This window comes from Hetaerina americana, unplaced genomic scaffold, assembly GCF_022747635.1.
Source record: "Hetaerina americana unplaced genomic scaffold, ioHetAmer1.1.p SCAF_11, whole genome shotgun sequence".
NCBI lineage: Eukaryota > Metazoa > Arthropoda > Insecta > Odonata > Calopterygidae > Hetaerina > Hetaerina americana.
Genome location: NW_027286181.1, coordinates 13,281,660 through 13,306,145, shown reverse-complemented (window position 1 = coordinate 13,306,145; position 24,486 = coordinate 13,281,660). Strand labels below are relative to the sequence as shown.

Sequence of the window (24,486 nt, the reverse complement as noted above, 5' to 3'; positions counted from 1 at the left end):
TCGGCACTAAAGCGAGGGGCCTTGAGACAAAATCCCAGAAGAAAAAGATTGAGGTAATGGAAACGGATTCCACGAAAGAAATTGCAAATTATTCATGGAGAATCCTTGGAAGGTCGTGACAGTAACTTTCAGCGGCGTCAATCCGTCTAAATGATCAAGAAATAACGTGTGAGTGATCTTTTATGTGTTCTTATATTGTTTGTTGCAGTCCAAGTTTGTTATATATATATATATATATATATATATATATATATATATATATATATATATATATATATATATATATATATACATATACACAGATCGGTTTGGTAGTTGATGATAGAGTTCGCCCAATACTAAGCCCGACGGCGTGTGAAATTCACACATCAGGGTAGGGAGGTCAGCTCCTTTCCCTGTGTCGACTATGGTTTCCCAGGAAGATCTAGTACCCAAAATACCAGAGGTTTGGTGGAGCTGAGGGTGCCGTTTCTGGGTACCCAAAGGGTTCCAACTCCAACCAAATCGTTTGAATAAATCAATAGATTTTAGCCACTGAGTTAATGTATTCGGGAACTTGGAGCGTGTCGCAGGAAAACTTAGATATCCTGTAACTTCCCAAATTTCTGTTTTGTCTCTTCTCTTCATGAGCTAAGATGCATCTAATCTAATTCCTACATTTATACTCGCCATACTTGCTCTCTTTTCATAGCATTTATTTCAAATCGGGCGTGTTTTTTCCCAGTAATTATCTGATAAAGGAATGCTAGAAATTACACAGAAGAGCAATCATTCGTGTACTGTGCGGGTTTCGAACCCTGATTCCCTTATTTCAGATCAAGTTTTGTAGGTAACACGTCAAAAATCAATGATTTTACCTAACAAATAAGCCTTATATTTTTTTGCTTTCCTTCTCTTCCTCTTATCCATTACGACTTTCCCTTCGGGCTGAATTAAAATTACAATTCTGCACGTCTTACAAACTGATAAAAAATATGCATAAAGTTTACTTATTACAATACCTCGTTCTTTACAACTGAATACTTTCTCCCTCCCTTATTATTATCCCACTACCTCGCTTTCTACAACATCAGCAATCTTCAGCGTTCAATTGACTCTCTCTGTCTCCTCTGCATTCACTTGTCCTGACTCCTCAAATGACTCTAAACTAGTGAAATCCTCTAGCTTCAACGACCAAGTTTCTCTGTCAAAGAAAACTAAGCTACACACTAAACTTCTCACTATTATTTCGATTACATCGTTTCTTAAGACGCCCGTTGGCAACTCCGTCGTTTGAACTCACCGTAGTGTGTACCAGGGCAGTCGGGGCTAACTTTATTAATTAACGTATATCTCTGGGGGCATGACTTTGCTAGAAATGGTGGTGGTACAATCCTCTTAAATCAGAAAAGTGGCTGAAAATCCAAGTTCATGTGAGAATTTTTTCCTGTGTTTATGTCTCATGCATTGCACGTTCGTGTACTGTGCTTGCCCGGCGTGAATAAACCCCCTGCCACTCACATTTACGGTGGCTTGCAGTTTATCTTATGTAGATACACGTAGATTTTTTATTTAACCAATCATTAAAAATACGATAGAGAAGCAACTGAAAAATACATGTCAAAGGATGAAATATTGACTTTTTTTCCTATATTATAGCTGTCAGAAACGTGTCTGGTATTTTAATGATTCAAGAAAACCTATCAAGAAGTAGATTCCAAATTTTTGTGCAAGTCATTATTTTATTATTGGTAGTAGTCTAGCCTTTCAAATTCTGTCTCAGAAAGGCATTCATGCTAAAATCACCTCTACATTTTTATGTCTATTCTCAAAACGACATTAAATGACACCCAAAACTTTAATAATAATTTTTATATATAATTAAAACACATTATTTGATGAATTCTTTTCATATCCCACCTCACTGGATCATATTTGCCCATCTATCACAGTCTTCTATACACCGTGGCTATTCAGAAATTCCTGCACCCATTTCTCTTTCCTCCTTTGATTTCATTCCTTTGGTTGAAGTATTCCTTCCCCTTCCTCACATGCCTAACATCCTCCCATCAATCACGGTCTTCAACATCCCATTGCTAATCAAAACGTTCTCCATCCATTCTTCTCCTACCACGTTTTATATTTTTCCCAACTAACCTCTCTCCTCCACCATTATGTCTGCCCCTTCATCGCTTGTTTTCCTTTCTGTCCAGTTCTCCCTTGCCATCCTTCTTAAAACCCACATTTCAAAAGCCTCAAATCTATGGCTATCATCTTGCTTCAATGACCATGTTTCCACGACGCAAAAAAAACACACTCCAAATAAAAGTTTTAATTAATTTTCTTAAAATCATTACTCAACGTTTGTAATTACAATATGCAAAAATAGTATTGAGTAATTCTTTTATCGAATAACGAAATCATTATACCATGAATTGAAATAAGAGACATTGTTTCTCGAGCGATTAAGAAATTTCTAAAGCTACCATGTCAATAGGAAACGTCTTCACGATAATATCCCAAGAGATGGCACCAAAAGTAAAACAATTTTAATAACTGATAAAATGAAATGATTATAATTTTTTCGAGCTATTTAGGTAGAAAATATACATATTAAGTTACTTTTATTAAAACATAAGCATTTGCACATGACATGAATATTTTAAGATGGATTTTGTCTCAAAACATATCTTAAGAAAAATGACATCTCAAGAATAAATGTATTTGCTGTATTCTTCAAAGTAATCATCGCAATTTTCAATACTTTAAATTCAAAGCATGCTAAAAATAATATCTGAATAAATCTAGAATAACTAAGTCCAATTCATATTGAGTGGTCTTACAATGACGAATTAAACTCGAATATACAAGCATATACGAAATGCCCTAGGGTAATATAATTTGCTCTTTCCCAGAAGGCTTTACTGTTTACGATCATTTGCATTCAATCCATCGCTTATTATTCATTAGAACCGACAATGAAGTAAAATGACCAATGAATATGTCAAATAAGGGCTTTTATATGGATCCTGATTATGAAATGAAACTAATAATAATTTATGAAACACACTCAAGTGACACCATTTCTTTTGTGTTCAATATCTTTAATGTCACACACAATGCCTATTTGTCAAATGAATCGACCCCGGGATCCCTTAACAAAGACGGAGTGTCTATAACAACGTCATTCAAAACTCACTCTTTCTTAATTTTCATTAGAAACGGGATTCCATTTTTTATTCTACGTTCGACCCTTGAATTTAAGCATTCAACTTACAAAACTAGCTTATTTTGTTTGATAAAAAACTTTGAAGGAAGCATGAAATTTCCTTCACAACTCTTCTAGCGTTGACCATTCCATAATTCTAATTGGAAAAAAAAAATGTTTCCAAAATGATTGTTACTTTGCATAGATATGATAGCCATGTAACAATCATTACATACAATCAAGTCTCAAGAATATATTTAGTTATATTCGGTAAAGATACAACAGATACGCGACGCTTCAATATTGATACATAATTATATATATATATATATATATATATATATATATATATATAATACGTTATGTATATATATACATATATATATACATAACATATAATATATATATATATATATATATTATATATACATAATATTATACCTGTATGTTCAAACATTATATATACAAGAGCTGTTCAAAAAGTAACCTCCGTTATGCGATAAAAAAGTACCCTGGAATAGATACAAAAAAGTTATTATTTTCATCTCAAAACTACATCTCTCTATTATTTTTATACAAATTCACGACACAGGGTTAAACATTTACCGTATCTCTGAACTAGTTTAGAAATTCCCTCGGCATAAACTTTTGCCGCCTGAGATCACAGCCAACCGACGCCGGGATCTTGAAGTTCCTCGTCGAGAGGAGCACAAAACAAGTGGTAGCCTGACTTTTCTGGTGTGTTTCCATACAATAGAGTCGTAGAAATCTGTGGAAAACATTCTAAAGATTTCAGATATCGTAAGACGCTGGTTTACACGAAATTTTGCATTAATTTTCAGGAGTTCATTGCTCACCACAGACGGGGCGGCCATTTCCGTTATCATCATCATGGACATTTGTGTTCACTCTTTAACGAACGACAATACTGACGCTCAACTCTAGTCACTCATCATATTTGGTCCATAGAGAGCACAAATTTCCCAATGATGAATGTCAGCAGCTTTGAAGTTTTTTTTATCAGTAAAAATCTTATCACTGAAAGGACTTTTTAACATTTGACGGGAATTGCCTTGCTCATTTTGACTCGCTATTGTAAACAAACGGCAAGCGGCGCGACCTTCCAACCACTCTAGCTTAAGGTGTACTGACCTACTGTATGCTCTAATGTGGATCGAAAAATGTCCTCAAAGATAGGCCTTGAGGCGTTCATCTCGTTGCGATGGAAATCAGCCGATTTGACAACGTAGAGAGAATGTGGCACCATTTACTTTTTTGTGTGATGGATAGGATAAATGTACACGTTACCTAAGCTCGAAAGGTTCAATAATTGGGTGCAATTCGACTCACAAACCTGATCAAATCAATCAAATTTTAAAACATATTTTTTTCAATCTAAATCGCGAGAAAGGTGCGAGGTGACTTAGAGAGAGAGAGAAAACTTCAGTCGATTTTTTTTTCTTACCACTTGTCCAATCTCGCAGCTCTATCAAGAGAATAAAAAAAATATTGGGTGTTCTTTTTGCCAAAGAAAAATTAAAATTCGTCACGGACGAGACGGCCTGAGGCGTGAGACGATTAGTTTTCGTAGAGAAGCAGGGAAGGTGGGAATTAACGTGAAATTTTCGCAAATATTTTGACAAAAAAATTCACTCACACATTCAATTTACCTTATTTTGAATATTCACTTGCACTGGATTTATTAATTTTTACAGAGGAGTGGGAGTTGGAACACTTCTAAATGGAACTGCAAGTCGATATTAAATATATTTTTTTATTCACCGGCAGGTTTAAATAATCAATGGAGTTTATGGCATACATTTTTTTTTAAACTTCAGTGAAACTACATTTTTACGAAGCCTTCAGAATCATCAATAAAACTTTTAGCAAACCGCATGAATTTCAACCCACACCGACGAGGTGAAATGAAATCTATACACTTAATCTGTTAAATATCACCTTTCCAAGAGTATTTTGAACATGCCGTCTTCAATTGATTAAATGTAGTTTAACGGCGTTTAGATGCAGAACCTCGTACATAGTTAAAAGACAAAAATATTCTTTTATTCCTTTCAAAAGCCATTTGTTTTCCAATATAGACGACAGTATTTGGCAGGGTACCTTTTAACGCAGGTTTTGGATGAACACAAACTGAACACAAATTTTATTTTTTAGTCTCTCCCAACAAAACACAACTTCACATCCAACCCAGCAATAAGCCCCTCTTCATCTCCGCATACTTCCTTCATCCCTTCATTCCGTCCAACATACATATTCTATTCCAACACTTCTTCGTTTGCCCAACAATCTACCCTCTATCACAGTCTTTAGCATCCCATCACCAATCAAAATGCTCTGCACCCATCTTTCCCCTGCCTCCTTTTGATTACTCCCAACATTCCAACTCTCCTTCCCTCTTACCATACCTATTATCCGCGTTTGTTTTCCTTCCTGTCCATTTCACCTTTTCCACCCTTCTCCACATCCACATCTCAAAAGCCTCCAATCTTTCATGTTTCCGCGCCGTACAAAACTACGCTACATACCAAAGTTTTCACATAATATCTTTAGTCGACATAACTGTCACCAATTTCTTCCTCTTGGTCACTCGACGAAAATCGAGTTTTAGTTCGAAGGAGGATGGGGGAGAGAATGTGGTAGCAGCAGCAGGTGAGGTGACCGACAGCTGAGGTCATTTGCGCCATTAGGGATGGACAGGAAAAGATGAAGGGCAGATAGAAGCACGGCGTCGGCATTTGCCTACTCTTAAGGAAAGGCGCCAAGGGGTCCGCAGCTTAACGTCCTATCCGACGGACGCCGTACTCACTCAAAGTACTCTCCACAAAGAACCACAAGCAGGGATAAGGCTACCACTGGAAAATATATACCATGTCCGGGATTCGAACCCAGGTCCTCTTGGTGGGAAGCTAGTACGTCAGCTACCGCACCATTCCGATCCTCTGAACATTTAGTGCTGGTATTAATGTCACCACGCGCTGTAGTAGAATCTATATATAGGGAATAGGAATTTCGAACAGCGCATTTACTGCTATATCGCACGGTAGAAAATTGGCGACTAAGTATATCAAAAAGGATGGATTCGTATCGTAAAGAAGACTTACCAGCGGTTCACCGGGATCATGCATACCGACGTGTTCTCAGGTAACTTAAAAAAAAGCAAGCTAAAAAACATAGTAAACGAACTATCCCATTAAACGAAACATTGCTTGATCCTCTACAAATATCTTTTAAAAAGTATCCCAGGTTTTTTTAACGCATTTCCCCTGCCAATGAATACTGAGTGATTTATGTGCATAGGGTGCACTCATTTACATAGAGACAGGACTCTTGGACACCAACGTATAATTCGTATTCTACAAACTGTATATTAGATCTGTACGCATATTACACGATAAAAAAGAGCTGTAATCGTTAATTTTAAGATTATCCAAACCGATAACGCGAGATGAATGATTAAATCGATAAAATTTTCATTAAATCCTCTTATCCCATCATAAAGATGATCTCTCAATGAACTTCTGTAATACTACGACCCTTTTTGGCTCTTTCGTGCGTTCTTTTTTATTTCAAAACCCTTACAAACCACCGCTAAGGCGTGTGGCAGGGGGTGAATACACACCAAACTAATTTTGACTCGAATATGACCCTACCGTGGTCGGACAAAGTTATTCAGATTCATCATCGATAGTGGAAAATTAAATCTTAAATCTACCCGATAGAATTGAAAATAAACGACGAATCAAGAAATAAAAATATTAAATGCTTGTGAGTCCCATCTCTGTACAGGAAGTAGATTGAACATGAAATGAAACTAAAATTATGAGACGAAGTAGGCTATTAATTTTTAAGTTCCCTTAAGCTGTTTTTTTAAGCGTGCCGAAACGCTTGAGTCAGCAGGGTAAAAACAAATAAACAAAAGTATCTTTCTAGTTTAAGGAGGAGATTCCATTCCCGGAGGGCCTGTGCACTTATTTCAAGCTACATTAACGATTTTAACTAGCAGCGCTTTTAAGCCGATGGCATTCGTCTCGCTAGACATTCATATATATCTTTCGAAAAAAGAACATAGTTGTCGGGCCAAATATGAATAAGGCAGGAGAACTGAAATGCAAATGGAATGTTGGGGCAAAGTACTCCGTGGAATTCTACCGGATTTAGGTAGAATTAGGAAATATTACAAGCATATGAAATATATAGAAAGATTAAAAGCATAAAATGCTGAGCATATTAGAGGAAGAGAAGATAATAGGGAGAAAGAGAGGTGACTAGAGAGGTCTAGGAATGCAAAATACAATGGCATAGAAGGATGAATGGACGTGAGAGTGAGCTGATAAACATGAGGTACGAGACCGAAGAAAATAATAGAAATTTTGGATTGAATTAAGGGTTATTTAAATCATGTTGAAATTTTAATACTTTTGGCTCGAAGTCAACAACAACAAATGATGATTGGTCTTTGAACAATTTCAACTTGGATAATTATTTGAAATTCACTAGCTAAAACATACAATTAACCTACAATCATTCATTACTGTTGACCATTACGACTAATTTGCTTAAAATAGTTAACAGCAAAAGTCTATTATATTTGAAAGTGAGTATCAGCTGCGATTATTTGACTCTCTACGCTTTATATCAGCAAAATTAGAACATACTTGATATTCCCAAATGGTGATCTAAACATATCTCCTACGCATCCTCACTTATAATGCTTATCCATTATTATTATTAGGTAATCTACCGGTCAAGGTAGGGTTTTGGATGGACAGAGCTACTAAATAAATATTTTGTGACTCCTTACAAAACACAAAACCCAGCATCAGGTCCCTCTTCATCTCTGAGTACTTCCTTCCTCCCTTCATCCCGTCCAACATCCCTATCCTGTTCCTTCCCTTTCCTCGTTTGCCTAACATTCTCCCCTCTATTACAGTCTTTAACATCCCACTGCCGGTCAATACCCCCTTCATCCACTTCTTCTGCCTCCACAGGATTTCTTCTAAGAAACTCCTCTCTTCGCCCACCATGCCAAGTACTTCCTCATTTCTTTTCTATCTGTTCAGTATAAAATACAGATGAGTTAAAAACGAGTAGAGATGAAGGAATAAAAAGTGAATGGAGAGCGAAAACGCAATACAAATTTCCACATGCCTCACCGCAAAGCAAGCAAATGAATTCAGTGCATAGTAGAGAATACTTTCAAATTTTGACATTTAAAAAAAAACATAGGTGTCTCCTTCGTTAAGGGTTCATCATGTATTTCCGCAACTGATTCGTTTAGTTTCAATTACTTACGCTTAAAACAAAAAAAAACAAGAGAGAATTCCACCACACCGCACGACTGGGAATTGAATAATGGCTTTGCCCCTCACATTGGGACGGTACGCATTCCGTTAGTAAATTAAGAGAGGAAGAGGATTGGTAAATGTCCGATTACACCTGGAAACGAACTTGACGTACGAGACACACACTCACACACACGTACAAAATATTTTCAGCGAGATTTTCGATTAATTACTCAACAGAGTGACAACGGGTGAAACGACTGGGACATGCAAATGACCGATCGCTACCTTTTTTCTGTTTTTTTAAATAATTTTTTATGGGAGCCTGTGTTTCAAGACCACGCTTTAAATAGCGATTCGAGATGGATACCCTTGTTACTGATACGAACGGGTGGAGGAAAAAGTAATTTAAAAAAAATCTTTTACCTTTTGTGTATCCGTCACACCCATGTTAAAGAGACTATTTCCCTCCCCGTATGCCAATATTTGCTGGACCAATGATAGCAACAGGTAATTCTTTCATGGGAGTGAAATTCTAGAATGATGAATAATTTTACATGTTTGAAAAGTAGAAACTTCTTTTCACAAGGGAATTATTTTGAAATCACGCATCACTTCAGATTTGGACGTCACGGCACGTTCATCGTAAACATTGTTTAGACGTGGAAACGGCTTTAAGTCAGAAAACAATCACTCAAAACTAGGCACGAAATTCTCCAATTTGCCATGTCAACTTTTCAGTCCAAATGAGCAAAAACAGTGGTGGGAAGGAATTTTAAAATTTTCGAGGGGGAGAGAACGCTATGCTTTGAGTTTTTAGATTAAAATTCACCAGAATTAGTACGCTAGCTTCGAGAGAATTGAGTAGTGGATAAAATAGTAATAATTTTATCAGAACTCTTCCTATTAGAAAGAGGGTACAACAGGGATGTCCATGATCACCTGTGATTTTTAACAAATAGATGTATGTGGTCGATATGGTTAAAGGGAAATGGGAATACCTGGAGAAATAAATGAAAGCCGAGGGACAATTCATAAAATCATTTAGGTCTGAGGATGATGTAGCTTTACTTAACCGGTCGGCCAAGGGGTTGCAAACATTGTTGAGTGCATTGGTAAGTGAGTACGATAGACACAGGGATGAGAATACGAGTGAATGTAAGCAAAACAAAGGTTACGCGGTTTTAGAGAAAGAGGAAAGCCAAATTACAATAATGTAACTTAAAAATTCCATATTAGGCAAGAGGATGAGTTAGGTTTTGGAGGAATCTTCTACTATTTAACCCAGTGAAAAAATAATCACCATTAACATTGATCAATAAAGAAGACAATGAAAATAATCAGGAAAACTGTCGTTGAAAAATTATTTTTCTGCGAGGAAAAGGTTAGTTAATGCTTCAATATGGAGCGCAGTGCTTTTTGAATGCAATATATGATGTTAGAGGCAAGAGGATGTGGTTAGAATGAAGACTTTGGAGACGTGAGTATGGCAGGGAATAAAGAAAATAAGTTGGATCAAGAAGAAGACAAACGTGAAGGATTTTAATGGGTTGGGAGAAGTGAGGACATTTTTTGGAGAAATCCGAAGAAGGCAAAGAAAGCGGGTGGAGAAGATATTGAAACTTAGTGGTATGGTCGAGGTCGTTGTAAACTTACGCATGCAGAGTGGATAAGCGGAGTCGAGAAAGGAAGAGAGTGGAGAGCATGAAGACAGATAGAATTTAGGACAAATCAAAAAAAGATATAATGTAGGTTAAAATAGAGAAAGGGGACTAAACTGACAAGGGAGTGTCCGAAAATTATCTTAAAACAGTTAGAACACTATGGATCATTTAAGGATTCTTTCGAGCTGCAACGGCATAATAAACTTAATAGCAAGTGGAAAAAAACAATTTAGATTGCAATATGATGCATCTTATAACGGAATAAGGGTTTAAGGAGTTTTCTCAATTATTCATTGAAATCTTATTGAAAAACACTTTCGCAACATACGTCTTATTTCACCATTGATTCGTATTCTATTAAAACGAAGAAGGTTTGAAGTATTGTCTCTCAGTTTGTAAGGTCTCAATCCTTAGAGCCAATATCGATTTTTAAGAACTCCACATACATTACGATATTTTGGTTATTTAAGTGACCATTAATGGGAGGGAGAATTTTTCAACGGAGGGTGGGGGAGACAACAGTAGCAAGGTATTACCCGTGGTCAAAGTGGGCAGTACTTGACCACTGGACCACGGGCAGTGCCTCACAATTGCTGTTTCAAAATCTCACTCCCGTTGATGGTTACCCAGTTGACCAAAATATCGATAAAGATTTCTTAAAAATAAATATTGGCTCTAAGGATTGATATCTTACAAACATACTATTATATCACAAATAAAACGCAAAGAAATACGTTTTCTTAAATTTTGTTCACTGCAAGCAACAAACTTGTCATAAATCAGTGAGTCAATTTTATTGAAAAACACTTTCCCATTTCGAAATGCCCTTTATTTCACTGAACAAAGACTCATATTTTTCATGTTTCAATGATGACGTCGGTAATTAAGAAAAAGAGCATATGGAGGTGTAAATTTTACGGATGCTTAAAAAAGAGGGAGGAGAGGAATAAAACAAAAAGGGTTAAGCCTTTTCGTGATTTAAGAACGGATCCATTGTAGATATAAATTGGCTAAGTCGGACTTATCCTAGGACAGATGACCACTCTCGATATATCTATCTCCTTTAGCGGCGAAGTTGAGACCACATAAGAAACGGGAAATGATAACACTGTAAAAGATGAAAGTCTTGTCATTCTGGATTAATGATGGAGCTTAAGATTTACGGAGTTAAATGACAAACGAGAAATCCTAGGAAGAATGAACGGAAAGGGGTTTTATGGCGGGAAGATGTTTGGCAAAGAGAAGGGAAAATGTTTCATGGTTATGTTCATAGACACCGAAGCTTCCACCGGAGAAAATAACGGAAGTTAAATGGTTGGGAAAAGTTCTTTTCCCAACAAACCCACTCGATGGAATATTACACCAAGTCCGCAATAAAGGAAGTAAGAGGGTAGGGAATCGAGTGGACATTTAAGAGGGTCGTGGGAGGAACGGACAGGAGTGACGGCAAGAAAAAAACCTTCGGTTTTTCTAAGTACCGGGATATTGAGCGAGATTTGCACGGGTGGTTATCGCCTCGTTAAGGTACCCTGATTTCCATCGGGAAAAAATTGGTGGTTGTTGTAATTAAGGAATGCAAACGAACGATTTATGTGCTATTTGAACCATTATGGCACGTGAGTCACTTGATAGAGGATATAGGGAGGGAGTAATAATTATTTATATGGGTAATCATCTACCGGTTAAGTAGGTTTCGGATGAACTTATTTAATATCTTGTCTCTCAACAAGGGTCAACACAATTCAACATCCTACTTAGTAACAAGCCTCTAGTGATGGGTAGTAACATTTATTTAACGCCCAATTCGACGGATGACGTACTCCATTTTTGAAAAGTTCTCCCAATAAGTTGGGATGGGGGACAACGTTGAAAAAATCTTGCCACCGCAGGGTTTCAAAAACCTGAAACCCTTAGGGTGGGAAGTAAGCCACCACACCGACCCCGTTTCCCACCAAAAAAAATAACAAGATCAATCATATCGCGTGGAAAATGGCGGAAAGTAGAGCGGATTTAATTACGGAAAGCCGTTCGGGAGGAAAAAACCAATAAGGCCAAGATGGCCTCAAAAGCAAAAAAAAATGCTAAAGCATCCATACCTGATAACCCTCGTTGAACGCCAAAGCCGAGGTATTTTCGGGGTTAACAGACGACCCTGAGGAATTCCAGTGATGCTTCACACCATCAAGTGAGTCGGATCGCCGGAGGAAATCGAATTCCTGGTCAATAGGAAAAAAAAACTATTTCAATTTCGGTAAGTGGATGAGAGGATGAGGAGGAGGGATGAAGTGGGGGGGGGGTGAGTGGGGGTGGGTGGAGGGTAAAATGTGGGAGAAAATAAAGGGGGTGGCGGATTTTGGAGAAGGCAAGTCCCCTTCTTATGGAATAACCACCTCCCCTCCTTGGAAATAGGAAGATGAAACGGTGTGGATTACGAAGGATGAAAATTGAGACAGAGCACTGAGTTTGAGGAGTGATAAATGGACCAAGGGGGAGATGTAAGGGGAGACGGGAAACGTTGAAGGGTGGAGGGATTGGAGGGGAAGAGACAGAGAGAGAGAGCAAGAAAATGGTCCAGACGAAAGAAGAAGCGAAATTAGGATGTAAAGTCCATGAAAGTAAAAAGAAAATCCTTCCAAGGTCGCCTCAAGTACCCTCGATAATAACCTGTGGGAAAAATACGCCACGACAACATGAAAAACTAATTTTATTTTAATGCCCAAAAACTGACCTCTCACGCGGGGACCATCCTTGACCCAACAAAACTAATTAGGTAAAAAATTAGGCAAAAAAACTAAAAACTAGGCATTACTAATTTTAGACGCTTCTTATGACGCTGAGGCGTCCGCTGAGACTTTGTTTGCAGCGTATCGAGCACTACACTTTGTGTCTTTATTATTCTCAGATCTTCCCGAAAGAAAATTTTGTTCAGTTTATTTCACCGTTTTAAGCGCTCCTCTCAACATTCAACTGTTACGATTTTAACGCGTTAGGTCTAGCGCAAGATTCGACCATAACAATGGGATGGACGTCAACAATCGCTTCGACCTGAAAGAGACACTCTGTACGCAGGTGAAACGTACAAATAATTGAAGGTTAGGTAAAAATTTGTTGTTTTTCTTGTTTACTTTCGCGTTTCAATTTCTTTCTACCTTCGTCTTTTCTTAGGCAATATTTTTTTAAATTTACTCTTTACTTTACTTTTAATATTTACTTTCATAACTCAACGTTGGTGGGAATGCTCATTACGTGCCATGGGTTTGTGCGATTCAATTAACCTGAAAATTTACCGATAAAACACAGATTTATTCCTGCAGAGTAAAGCCAGCCTATAAGATTTAATGATCCTGCAATTAAGAGCACTAAATGAGTTTGACGCTTAATGATAAGGACGAGAAAAAGCGATTTCATTAAATATTCTTTCTTACTTCCATCCCTCTCAGAAAGAAAGTACGTTTGGAGTTCAACAAATCGAATTCGGAGACTGTCGTGTATTTCTTGAACAATTGGAGTAGGCAGAAATATACTAAGCACATTCAAAGCCAAGTAGCGAAGAGTTTGAAATACTAAGTGCGGCAATAACTGACTGAAAAACATTATCTGAGACGTTAGCGCGTGTTTCCCCCTGCAGAATTCAAAATATATTCTAGAGCGGAGATGGTTCAATAGCAGTAATTGAAAAATGCACCTTTCTATGACGGAAGTGCAATAGAGGCCGAATGTATTCAGCACACGTACAATGGTCTTTGAGAGGTATTCACCAAAAGAGACGGGGGTCCAAGCAAAAGGAAGAAAAAAGGTAGAATGCAGTATGTTCTAGGACCCCTCTGCTCATCTGCGTGCCTTCCATATCTGTGTGAATGCATGCAGCGCCAACGATATCCTGAAGAGAGAATATGCGAACATGCTGGATATTGCTTAACTTAATCTTTTGCAGTGTAATTTAACGTTGGTGTTCCATTAATAAAAATACTGAAAATAAAGATTGGCGTGTACTTTCCGAACAAGAACTCATGTTTGTTTATTCTTACAAAGGTATCCACGGATAATCTAAAAAAAAGGTTTCTCAACTCCACATGTAGCCGAGTAAAGTTGCTTCGGGATGTTTTGATTGATGATGGAATGCTGAAGACCTTGAAAGGTAAGAGGACGTTAGACAATGGGGAGGAAAAGAATAGCGATTCTGGACGGAAGAAAGAAGTATGAGGAGCTGATGAATGGATTATTGTAGTATATGGTTTGACAGTATTTGCCATAAGATAAGATGCATACCTGTAGCGGTGGTTAGCCCGTGCGTCTATTCAAAATCTAGCTAAGTCGCTAGACTACTTTCATTAACATTAATCTGCGAGAAAAAATACTACCCTTCAAATTTTATGTTACTCTTCAATGTCCTTTACGTATTAAATTGCTGTTACCGTTACTAAAACCTTTTTTTCTTACTAATTCTTTTCCACTTCGGGTCTCTGCTACAACGACACCCATTTTTCTCCAAAGGGCTCTTCCTAGCTCTAGCTTATGCAGGGGATCGAGATGGTGCGGAGGCTGACGTACTGGCTTCCCACCCAAAGGGCCCGGATTCAAATCCCGGTGGTGTTGAATATTTTTCAGAGGTATCTCGATCCCTACTTGAGGTGCTTAGTGGAGGGCACTTTGAGTGAGTACGCCGTCCGTCGGATGGGACGTTAAACTGCGGACTCCTTGGCGCCTTTCGTAAAGAGTAGGCTAATGCCGACACCGGGTTTCTCACCACCCTTCATCCTTTCCTATTCATCTCCTATGGCGCAAATGACCTCAGCTGTCGGTCGCCTCACCTAAATACTACTACTACTACTTTAGCTTATGCCCTCCCACTTAATGTTCACCTCATCCTTCCTACTTCTGGGGAACCTAGATACTTTGGTTCTTTTGCGCTTAATCCTGGATTCCTTGCTTATCTCCCTACACCAGTAAGCCACTGAAATATTAACTGCAAGTCCCATCTTTTCCAAATATTTTGCGAATATATCATTGTTTGACTAAACCTTTCCCTTTTTAGATTAAAACGACGTATTGCTATCGAATTTGGAAAGGGAGCAGAGAGATAAACGGCCTGATTTGCAAGAACTGAGAATTTATAGCGAAACACTTGAACGACTGAATGAACGGCGAACACCAATAAACCCAGTAAAAGGCTAAAAAAGCAGTGAACTAACAATGTGACTGACAACAGTGGCCACGTTGTGAGAACCATGTGACTGACAACACTCCACGGGAAAATTGTCAATTACGAATCGTCCGTATTCAAACTGCATCCCACTGTTTGTTAGATAATGGAAAGATTCTAAGCGCATTTCACTCTCCGAGCTAGCAAAGTGTTGTACACACCACGCTGATATACGTTCGCTCCCTTTCTGTCGTGAAAAAAAAAATTATCATGTGATTCAGAATCGAGTGAGGCAGGCAAACGTGAAGTCCTCTCGAACCTTAATAGACTGGAGGTGTCACGCAACACTGACTTTCATCAAATTATTCCAACAAAACTTAAATGAAAGGGGTCAACTACGGCTACAGCACTGCCCCGAGCTTTCAGGTCTACTCTTTGAATAAATAAAGGAATCGAAATCGTTCAAATGGGTGTTATGTACCATGTCATTCAATCCGCCACTTCTCTTTGTCCAGCACTCGAACAAGTACATTGCGAGCACTAACAACAGTCCTCCTGCAGCGGACATGATCAATCATTTACGTAGCGTCATCGCTTCCACTCCATTCTTGCCCTCTTCCACTCGAAACACACAAAGCGGTAAAAGCAGCGATCTGGAATTGTGATAGTGACGAAATTCTAGCCGCAAAAACGACAATCTGGGGTTTATTTTTTTTAACACCAGCCCATTTAATGGAACTGATCTGTGAAACTCCCGTAAGGGTATTCCGCGAGGAGCACCAATTGAAGGAGAAAGTTTTCAATGAAAATGGACTTCTAAGTGGATAAGAAACGAAAACATTTAGCAATATTCCAAAAACATTATTTCCACAAGGGGCCGAGCCAGGGTATAACTCGTGTGATACGAGGGTAGCTATTTATATTTTCAGCCTAATAACGAAAATACAGTCATTTATTGTTGAAAATGGATTTATTGTTTTTCGAAGTATTCTCCATGATAATCATTACACTTTTGCATGCGCTCGAACCTGCTTTCGTTACACTTTTCCCACTTCGATTGTGGTACCTCCAAAAGTATGGTTTTTGAATGCATCAACGGCTTCTTCAGGCGCCGAAAAACGTTGGCCACGAAATTCTTTCTTGATAAACGGGTATAGAAAGAAGTCATTTGGTACTAAATCAGGGCTGTACGGAGGATGACCCATCAATTCTACGTTTTGGCCAGTCAAATAGTTAGTTGCTTTAGCCGATCTGTGAAACCTTACATTATTCCAAAGAAACTGCGGGAGATGCCGCAGTTTCTTTGGGAGATGCCGCAGTTTGATTTTTTTTTCTCACACTTTGTGTACAAGAATAATTATATGTCCCGAGAATAATAGGGGAGCCGGTAATAAGTCAAAAATCTAAAAAACAAACCTTCAATATGAACGACGTGTGCACAATAATGCATTCAATCACCATGGAATTTAAAAATCTAATTAATTCAGAAGTTCTCTAACAATAGAGACCGCTTGAACTGTGACGTCAAAAAATACACGTAACAAAAATACGCGTAACAATCACCTTTCACCTGAAATTCATCGACAGCGCATTCGTAGAAACGTCAGTAAAATGTATTTTTTTACCCTGAATTTCCCAAAAACTAGCGATGCAAAGGGAAAAAATTAATATACGAAATTATGAATGGAAAACAAAGAGACAGAAAGTACGCGGAGTTTGAGAATGGTTTATTGTAGTGTAGGATACAAGGTTGCATTGCGTTACTTAAGGTTTAGAAATGTGGCAATGGCTAGACTTTGGGCCCATACAGAATATATAACCTTAACTCTTAAACCGGAATCTTTAATGGCAGACTAAAATAAAAATGATAAAACCCTCAAAATCCTGGACTCAAAAAATCCAAAGACAGATTTACTAAGGAATCAGGTTACAGAGACATGGGCTAGATGCAGAGAATGGACCAGAGCCATACTGACAAGGGACGATATTCGGATCGAGGAAAACTCTCTTCAGAAGAAGGAACTTGATGCGAAAAGGAATAAAATAGCATTAAGGTTGAGGCAGCGGTGGTTCACAAAAAACAGCGTATCCACGAGATTTGACCCGCAATCGATCCCTGTAAACCCCCCTGGGGAGAGACGAGATGTACATTATTCATCGATATATCATTATGCATCGGAGCATCCGATTTTTCATCAGCGGTATGAATTCATTCAATTTGTGAAGGTCTCCCTAAAGGGTTCGCATATCGTATATTGAGATACGATTCCGGCAATACACTTCTGCAATTTTAACGATGAGGATATTGAACGGTCTCTCAAAGAGAATAGATGCACTGAATTCTTATCACTTTTTTATACAGTATTAATTAAGTTTTTCGGTCAAATACTAATAACTACCAAAAAAATTAAACAGAAGTTGTGTAGTAGAACGAAAAAAGTGAAATGGACAAAATGGAAAACGAAAGAAGAAGATCTAGGCATAGTGGGGAAGGAGAGAGGATTATTGGGGAAAGATAGATGCTGGGTATTTTGATTGGCGATGGGATGTTGAGATATGCAGAACTGAAGATGGGACTAATTTTAGTACTGGATGTAAGGTTGTGTTTTTTTAGGAGAGGAACACAAATGTACCCCTGTACCGTTCTATAGTCTGTGTTCATCCAAAGCCTACCATATACAGTAGAATACCAGCAATAAATTCCAATGAAACAGCGGGAGATGCCGCCACAGTGACTTTTAACGGAGTCATCCGCTAATATGCATTTCAATGCAATAATTTCAGAGTGTAAAAATCATTCGCTTTGACCGGGATCCCGGTTAAGGCGTGTGATTTTTACACTCGGGAAATGTTGCATTGAGCAGCAATAAAAATAATAATTATTTACTAGCAGTAGCCTAGTATTTTCCCGGCTCAGGGTGGGTTTTCGATGGACCCTTGGAATACCCACTACGGTACTACTAATCCTTAAGAGACATAAAAATCCTGAGACCACATATTAAAGTAACTCATTCTTTACCTCTACATACTTTTTATCTCCCTTAATTTAATCTTTCTACCCATCATATCTAATTTTCTTCCCCCTATATCACAGTATTCAATCATCTCATCACCTCTCTCATTATCTACTGCATCCACTTGTCCTTTCTTATTCGAAATTTCCGAAAACTACCACCTCTCCCTCATACCGCACCTAGGAACTGCATTGCTCGTTTTCCTTCCAGTCCATTTTATTTTTTTCCATCCACATTCACAAGCAAATTCCAAAGACTCAAATTCACGTATCTTTAAATCCTCTCGCCTCAATGACCAAGTTTTTAGAACATACCAAACTACGTTGAGCTCTTAAAGTTTTCCAAAGTTTCTTCTTTGGATCTTCACAAGAAAATCCCTTCATAACTGTAAAATAAAACCATTTTTCAAGAAAATACGGGTATTCTAAAAAAGTTGATTGGAAGAGGAATATATATATATATATATCAATACATTTCAAACCACGGCCGGCAGGGGGCAACGTGTGGCAGGAGGTGATTATACATCAGGTATTAAACATTAAAAATTAAGTGTTGCTTAGTTGTTGGTTTCTTTCTCTCTCTCTCTCCCTCTTGCTAAATGTACACCCCCCCCACACAAACACACACACACACACACACATATATATATATATATATATATATATATATATATATATATATATATATATATTTATGTGTGTGTGTGTAGGGGGGGTGTACATTTAGCAAGAGGGAGAGAGAGAGAGAGAGAAACCAACAACTAAGCAACACTTAATTTATATATATATATATATATATATATATATATATATATATATATATATATAATTATATATTTTTCTACGCATACGAGAGGAGCTGTGAGTAACAAGAAAGACAATGACTAGAGTTATATGAGATAAATACAACATTCAAGTACTATGTTACTTCGAATGATCCATCCTACCGTCGTAAGATGGGACTAATAATACATTTTCAACTCCTTCGCTAAAGAGACAGCCTTCCAATTAATGCAAAAGTAATTGCAATTAGTTATTTAACCTTTACTCAGGGAGTGATTTCGGAACTAGTACCTTCATTAATTTTGATGCGCTACTCAGCTTATCAAAACAACTTTTAATGAGGCTAGCTCCTCTACGCTTATGCAGCGGACAAAAGATGGCATTACCCGCCAACTTTTTATACCTGCGCATTTCCAACAACCATCCGAGTCTATAAATAAGAAGCCGAATCTAGAAAATATCACGAAAAATACTTCCGTTCCATCGTACAATAACGGTTTCCCACTGGCTTGCGGCTAGATGCAATGGATTCATTACAAGTACGTTACAATTTTAAGAAAAAAATATTTCTAAGAAATACGCCAGTTGAGGAAGTCGAAACCGAAATACGCCTCTTAAAATATTCAACATCGACATTCCCCTTCGATATATTTCGCATCCAACTTTTCGAATCCACCAATACTCACGGGTCGAAGGAGAAAAAAAGACGCGCAACGTTTATGCGTCATTCTCCTCGCTCTGTTCGCATTCCTCGCCCGAAGGAGGGCACTCCGCGGTGCCTTTCGACGCAACAATACACGAGGGTGGAATGCGAAAATGGGAGGAGGGTTAGTGGGTTTAGGGGGGGGGGAGGGGAGTTCGGAATAGGTGGAGCGAGCATTCATGCGATTGCTCCTTCTTTGTGAGATCGTATATACGGCTTGTACCCTGAAGGGTATATTGGGGTGGGAGAAAGAGAGAAAGGGACGCTTCTTTCCCTTATCGCTTTCCATACTTTTTATAACTCCTTCCCACACCACATACTCGGTTTCCAACCCTCAATTCATAGGGTAGGAGAGAAGGCGTGGGAAATTTGCGCGAAACGTCACACTTACCGAAGGGTGTATGGGGGTGCATGATCGTTCGACAGGTACAAATATTCTCCGAATGTAGGTCTCGCAAGATACCCTGCTCGTTATAAGCTGGCTCAAAGCGAAAGGAGCGCGCATGCGTGGAAATACCCTAATCATGCTTTCTGCTCGTTGATCATAACTTAAGAAAATATTTTCATTATAAATGTAATCGTAAGGACCTCATCGCCATTTTAAAAATATTTTTTTTATCCACAGGTCAAAAGAACTGAACTGAAAAAAAACTACGTTTTATCTTTCCATTTTTTTAAATCTTCGTGCGCAATTGTTGCAATTATTGCTTTCAATTCAATCGTAATACACTTGTTATACGTGCGTTTGTAACTGTCTACGTACCAATTTATCTTGACACCAGGGAGTACCGATAGCGAGTCCACTATAGAGGATTTGCATCAGGAAATTCTAATTTTTAACATCGGTGGAATGCAGCGTTTACTACTGGCTAACTTCGTCTAGTCACAAAACCAACAAAAGCAAAACAGACTCAAAATTACCCACTCAACAATACGAACTAAACAATTACAACTCAATAAGACAAATTCATCGAAAACAATCCAACAAAACCAACTTGACGATGGCAACCGCGGGATTATTATTCAACTCTAGACAAACCAACGATGGGGACCAATCACTGGGGAAACCAGAATTCTTCTGCGTTATTCTTACAAATTCTACAATCATCAAAATAAATATCTACATTGTAATAATGAATATAATGTTTTCACACTAATTCCCATCCCTTAAAGAGTAAATTTCAATGTCAGAACGAGTTAGGGTCATATGCGGGTCAAAATTAGACTCGTGTGTATTCACCCCCTGCCATACACCCTAGCGGTGGCTTGTAGGGTACTAAAATGACTACAAGAAAAATTGGAATAAATCTATTATTTTCATTCTGTGTGCATAAATATCGGACCAGAAAGACAAAATCCGAGAAGTTATCCAGCCGTATACTAAAAATGTAAACAAATTAATAGGTACGTAATTGTTGAATAGACACAGTTTTAACATCCGTCCATTTCTTAGCCTTCCCTAAGACACATCCTGACCCCCCAAATTGCAATAAACCCCTCTTCTATTCCGCATACTTCCTACCTACATTCTTTCCTTCCAACATGACTATCCTATTCCGACCCCTTCCTTGCTTGCCTAGCAATCTCCCCTCCAGCACAGTCTTCAACATCCCATTGTCAATCAAAATCCTCTGTAACCATATTCTCAAATCCCACATTTCAAAACATTACAATCTACGCTTATTATCCTAATTCAATGACCATGTTTCCGCGCCGCACAAAACCACGCCTCATATCAAAGTTGTCATTACCATTTCTTAACATCCTTATCCAATTAGTCATCCATGTCCTTCTTGTTATAGCATCTTTGCCTAATGCAAGTCTTTGTCTAACTATCCTACTATTTGGCCATTTTATTTCATATCGCAATTTGCTTATAAACTGCTCCACCAGTTCTAGTGTTTGTACCCCTATTTCAACGTTTAGCTGAGCCTTCTTTTTTCTCAAAAACGTCATGACCTGCTTGATGAAAAATGAACATCATTCCATATCAATGAAACTGATATTTTTAACGCGCATGGAAATGATTGTCACACGTTCATGACTAGCTTACTAACACAATTTTAATTTTTATATTTTATATCAATTCCCCGTACCTAACCACATCACCTTGGTAAAATACGCACTTAACCAAGCATTCTCCCTTCTTTATGCCAAATACTTTCACCAAAACAGTCTAGTCCACTTCCTAAATAACGAAATAGTATGTACTTGGTTGCGTTATTTCAAATATAAATTACTAAGTTCCATATCAGAACTAAAAATCAATTAGTAATGTTTTAATCACATTTGACTTGAAACACTGTTTCCTTGGGGTGGTTTGAATGTTTGAGAAGTAAAAAATGATCATTGTTGACAAAAATCAAAGCCAATATGTATTTAAATACTGTATTTTCAAAATATCTCCTAAAAAGTGAACACTTTGCCATTTTTTGATGTAAAAAGAGACTATAGAATCATTTGCCTTTCAGCGATCAACTAATCGCTTCAACTCGAAGCTGAGATATTAACAATTGACAAGCACATTTCAGCAAAGAGCCATTTTCACTTTCACGACGAGAAACTCGGAAACAATGGCAGTTTCATCATTTATTTCTCCCGATTCAACATGGGAAGGTGAGCAATATGTTTCATTAAAAAGATGATATTAAATTAATGCCAATATTTTTTATCAAAAATATATATTATAAAATAACTCAAGGATAGTAAACTATAAAAATGTTGTAGCGCGCATTTTTATGCCAAAACTAGTATAATATATAAGAGTCAACTCAACTCTTTGAGTTGATTCTTTTAAATAAACGTACATCTATTATTCCATACACTATAGCATGTGGAAAACTTCATCTACTTTATAAGAGTTTTGGACCAAAATGGTCGAAGTGGTATGGGTATAAAAAGAAGAATTAAGCTAGGCAAATAAGCATTTACAAGAATTAGGGAATTTATGAAAGACCTTGAGTAAGAATATGAATATAAAGGCTTGTTAAAACTTTGATATGGATGGTGGTTTTCCACGGCGCAGAAACATGGTCATTGAAGCAGGATGATAGGCGCAGGTTTGGAGGCTTTTGAAATGTTCGTGTGGAGAAGTATGGAGAAGGTGAAGTGGACAGAAAGGAAAACAAATGAGGAAGTACTAGGTATGGTAGGGGAGGAGAGGGGATTGTAGAGAGAAACCAAAAGGAGGCAGGAGAAAGATGGATCCAAAGCATATTGATTGGCCGTGGGATGTTGAAGACTGTGATATAGAAAGGAGGACGTAAGGCAAACAAGGAAGGGGCAGGCATATGATAGGCATATTGGTCGGAATGAAGGGATGAAGGAAGTATGCGGAATTGATGAGTAGCTTGTTGTAGAGTTGGATGTCAAATTGTGTTTCGTAAGGAAGGAATATATAGTTGTTCCGTATGTGTCCAACAAAACCAACATCAAAAGTTAGACTAAGTAATAATTATAATAAGAAATATTACTACATATTATATTATTTTGAGTTGAAAATGACGGTAAAACGTCTGAGTAAAAGGAAATAATAAATAATTATGACTGATAAAGTTATATTTGTGGATTGATTGGTGAAAAAAATAAGAATATCCGACAGAATATTCGACTTAACAGAGGCAGCAAGCTAATCATATCTAACCACCGTTAAGAAGATGGAAAATAGGATATATTTAAATGCTTGTAACGACCGGGAAAGGAGGATAATGGAGTATTTCCATAAAGGCTGCAGAACTTTCAAACACAAAAGGCTTTAAAGAGAGAGAGAGAGAGAGATGGAGAAAGAGCATTCTCACGGCTTTTGAAACCGTATTATTCAATTCACCGTTTCTCATGTCTGGTACGTACCCAAACCCACTCGGCAGAGTGGTTTTCCCCGACTTCACGCTCATGGGAGTCGGAACGAAGAATTGCGGGCAAGAAGTACATTTAGATTACGTTATGACTTGCGCCGCTATTCTTGGGGAAAATATATACGGCACGCTGCACGTAGGAGTGTTAACAGCACCACTCATTGCCATAAAGGCAGCACTCAATGACTACATACGTATAGTGCCCGGTCGATGCAGCGAGAGAGCTTGCTGAACTCACGATACGAACAGCTATTATGCGAACGTTTTCACACGGAAGCGAAGATTGAATTTGGATTTTAATTGCAGGAACTATTACATATGCTTTTCAACGTGTATGAGGATGAAATGGATTTAGGAATGAAAGTTAGTGGTTTATCCATGAACTCATTAAGTTTTGCAGTTGAACCAGCTTTTAGATGGCTAGTCAGCCAGAAGTTTAATTGCATTTTTGAGAGAGGTAGAAAATCAATAAGATGGGTATGAGATGAGACGTCAAATAATCAAAGGTTTTTAGGTTTTCAAAAACGCTGAAAGATACGCTGAATATTAAAATTTGAGGGTAAATATTGGAAAAGTTGAAACAGTTTACACATCATAGCGGTTTGTTGGACCAAATTGTTCAAGTCTGGAGAGACATTAGAAGGAGATGACATGCGTAATGCAAAGAAGCGATGTTAAGCAAAGGCTCGTCATAACTTTTATATGGAGCGTTGTTTTTTAATCCGTGGATACTTATATAAAAAAAATATACAATATAATATATACTAGTATATAAGTAATATATATAAAGTAATATAATATATATAATATAATATATATATAATATTATATATAAT

General features: G+C 37.7%; 1 protein-coding gene across 1 annotated transcript in view; it reads right to left on the bottom strand.

Moving 5' to 3' along the window:
- Positions 1 to 24,486, bottom strand: part of LOC139701085 (uncharacterized) — a 434,732-nt gene that overhangs the window by 92,809 nt on the left and 317,437 nt on the right. The window contains exon 6 of the mRNA XM_071599661.1: positions 12,251 to 12,370. Coding sequence (XP_071455762.1) covers positions 12,251 to 12,370 — 120 coding nt within the window. The remainder of the gene's footprint in view (positions 1 to 12,250; positions 12,371 to 24,486) is intronic.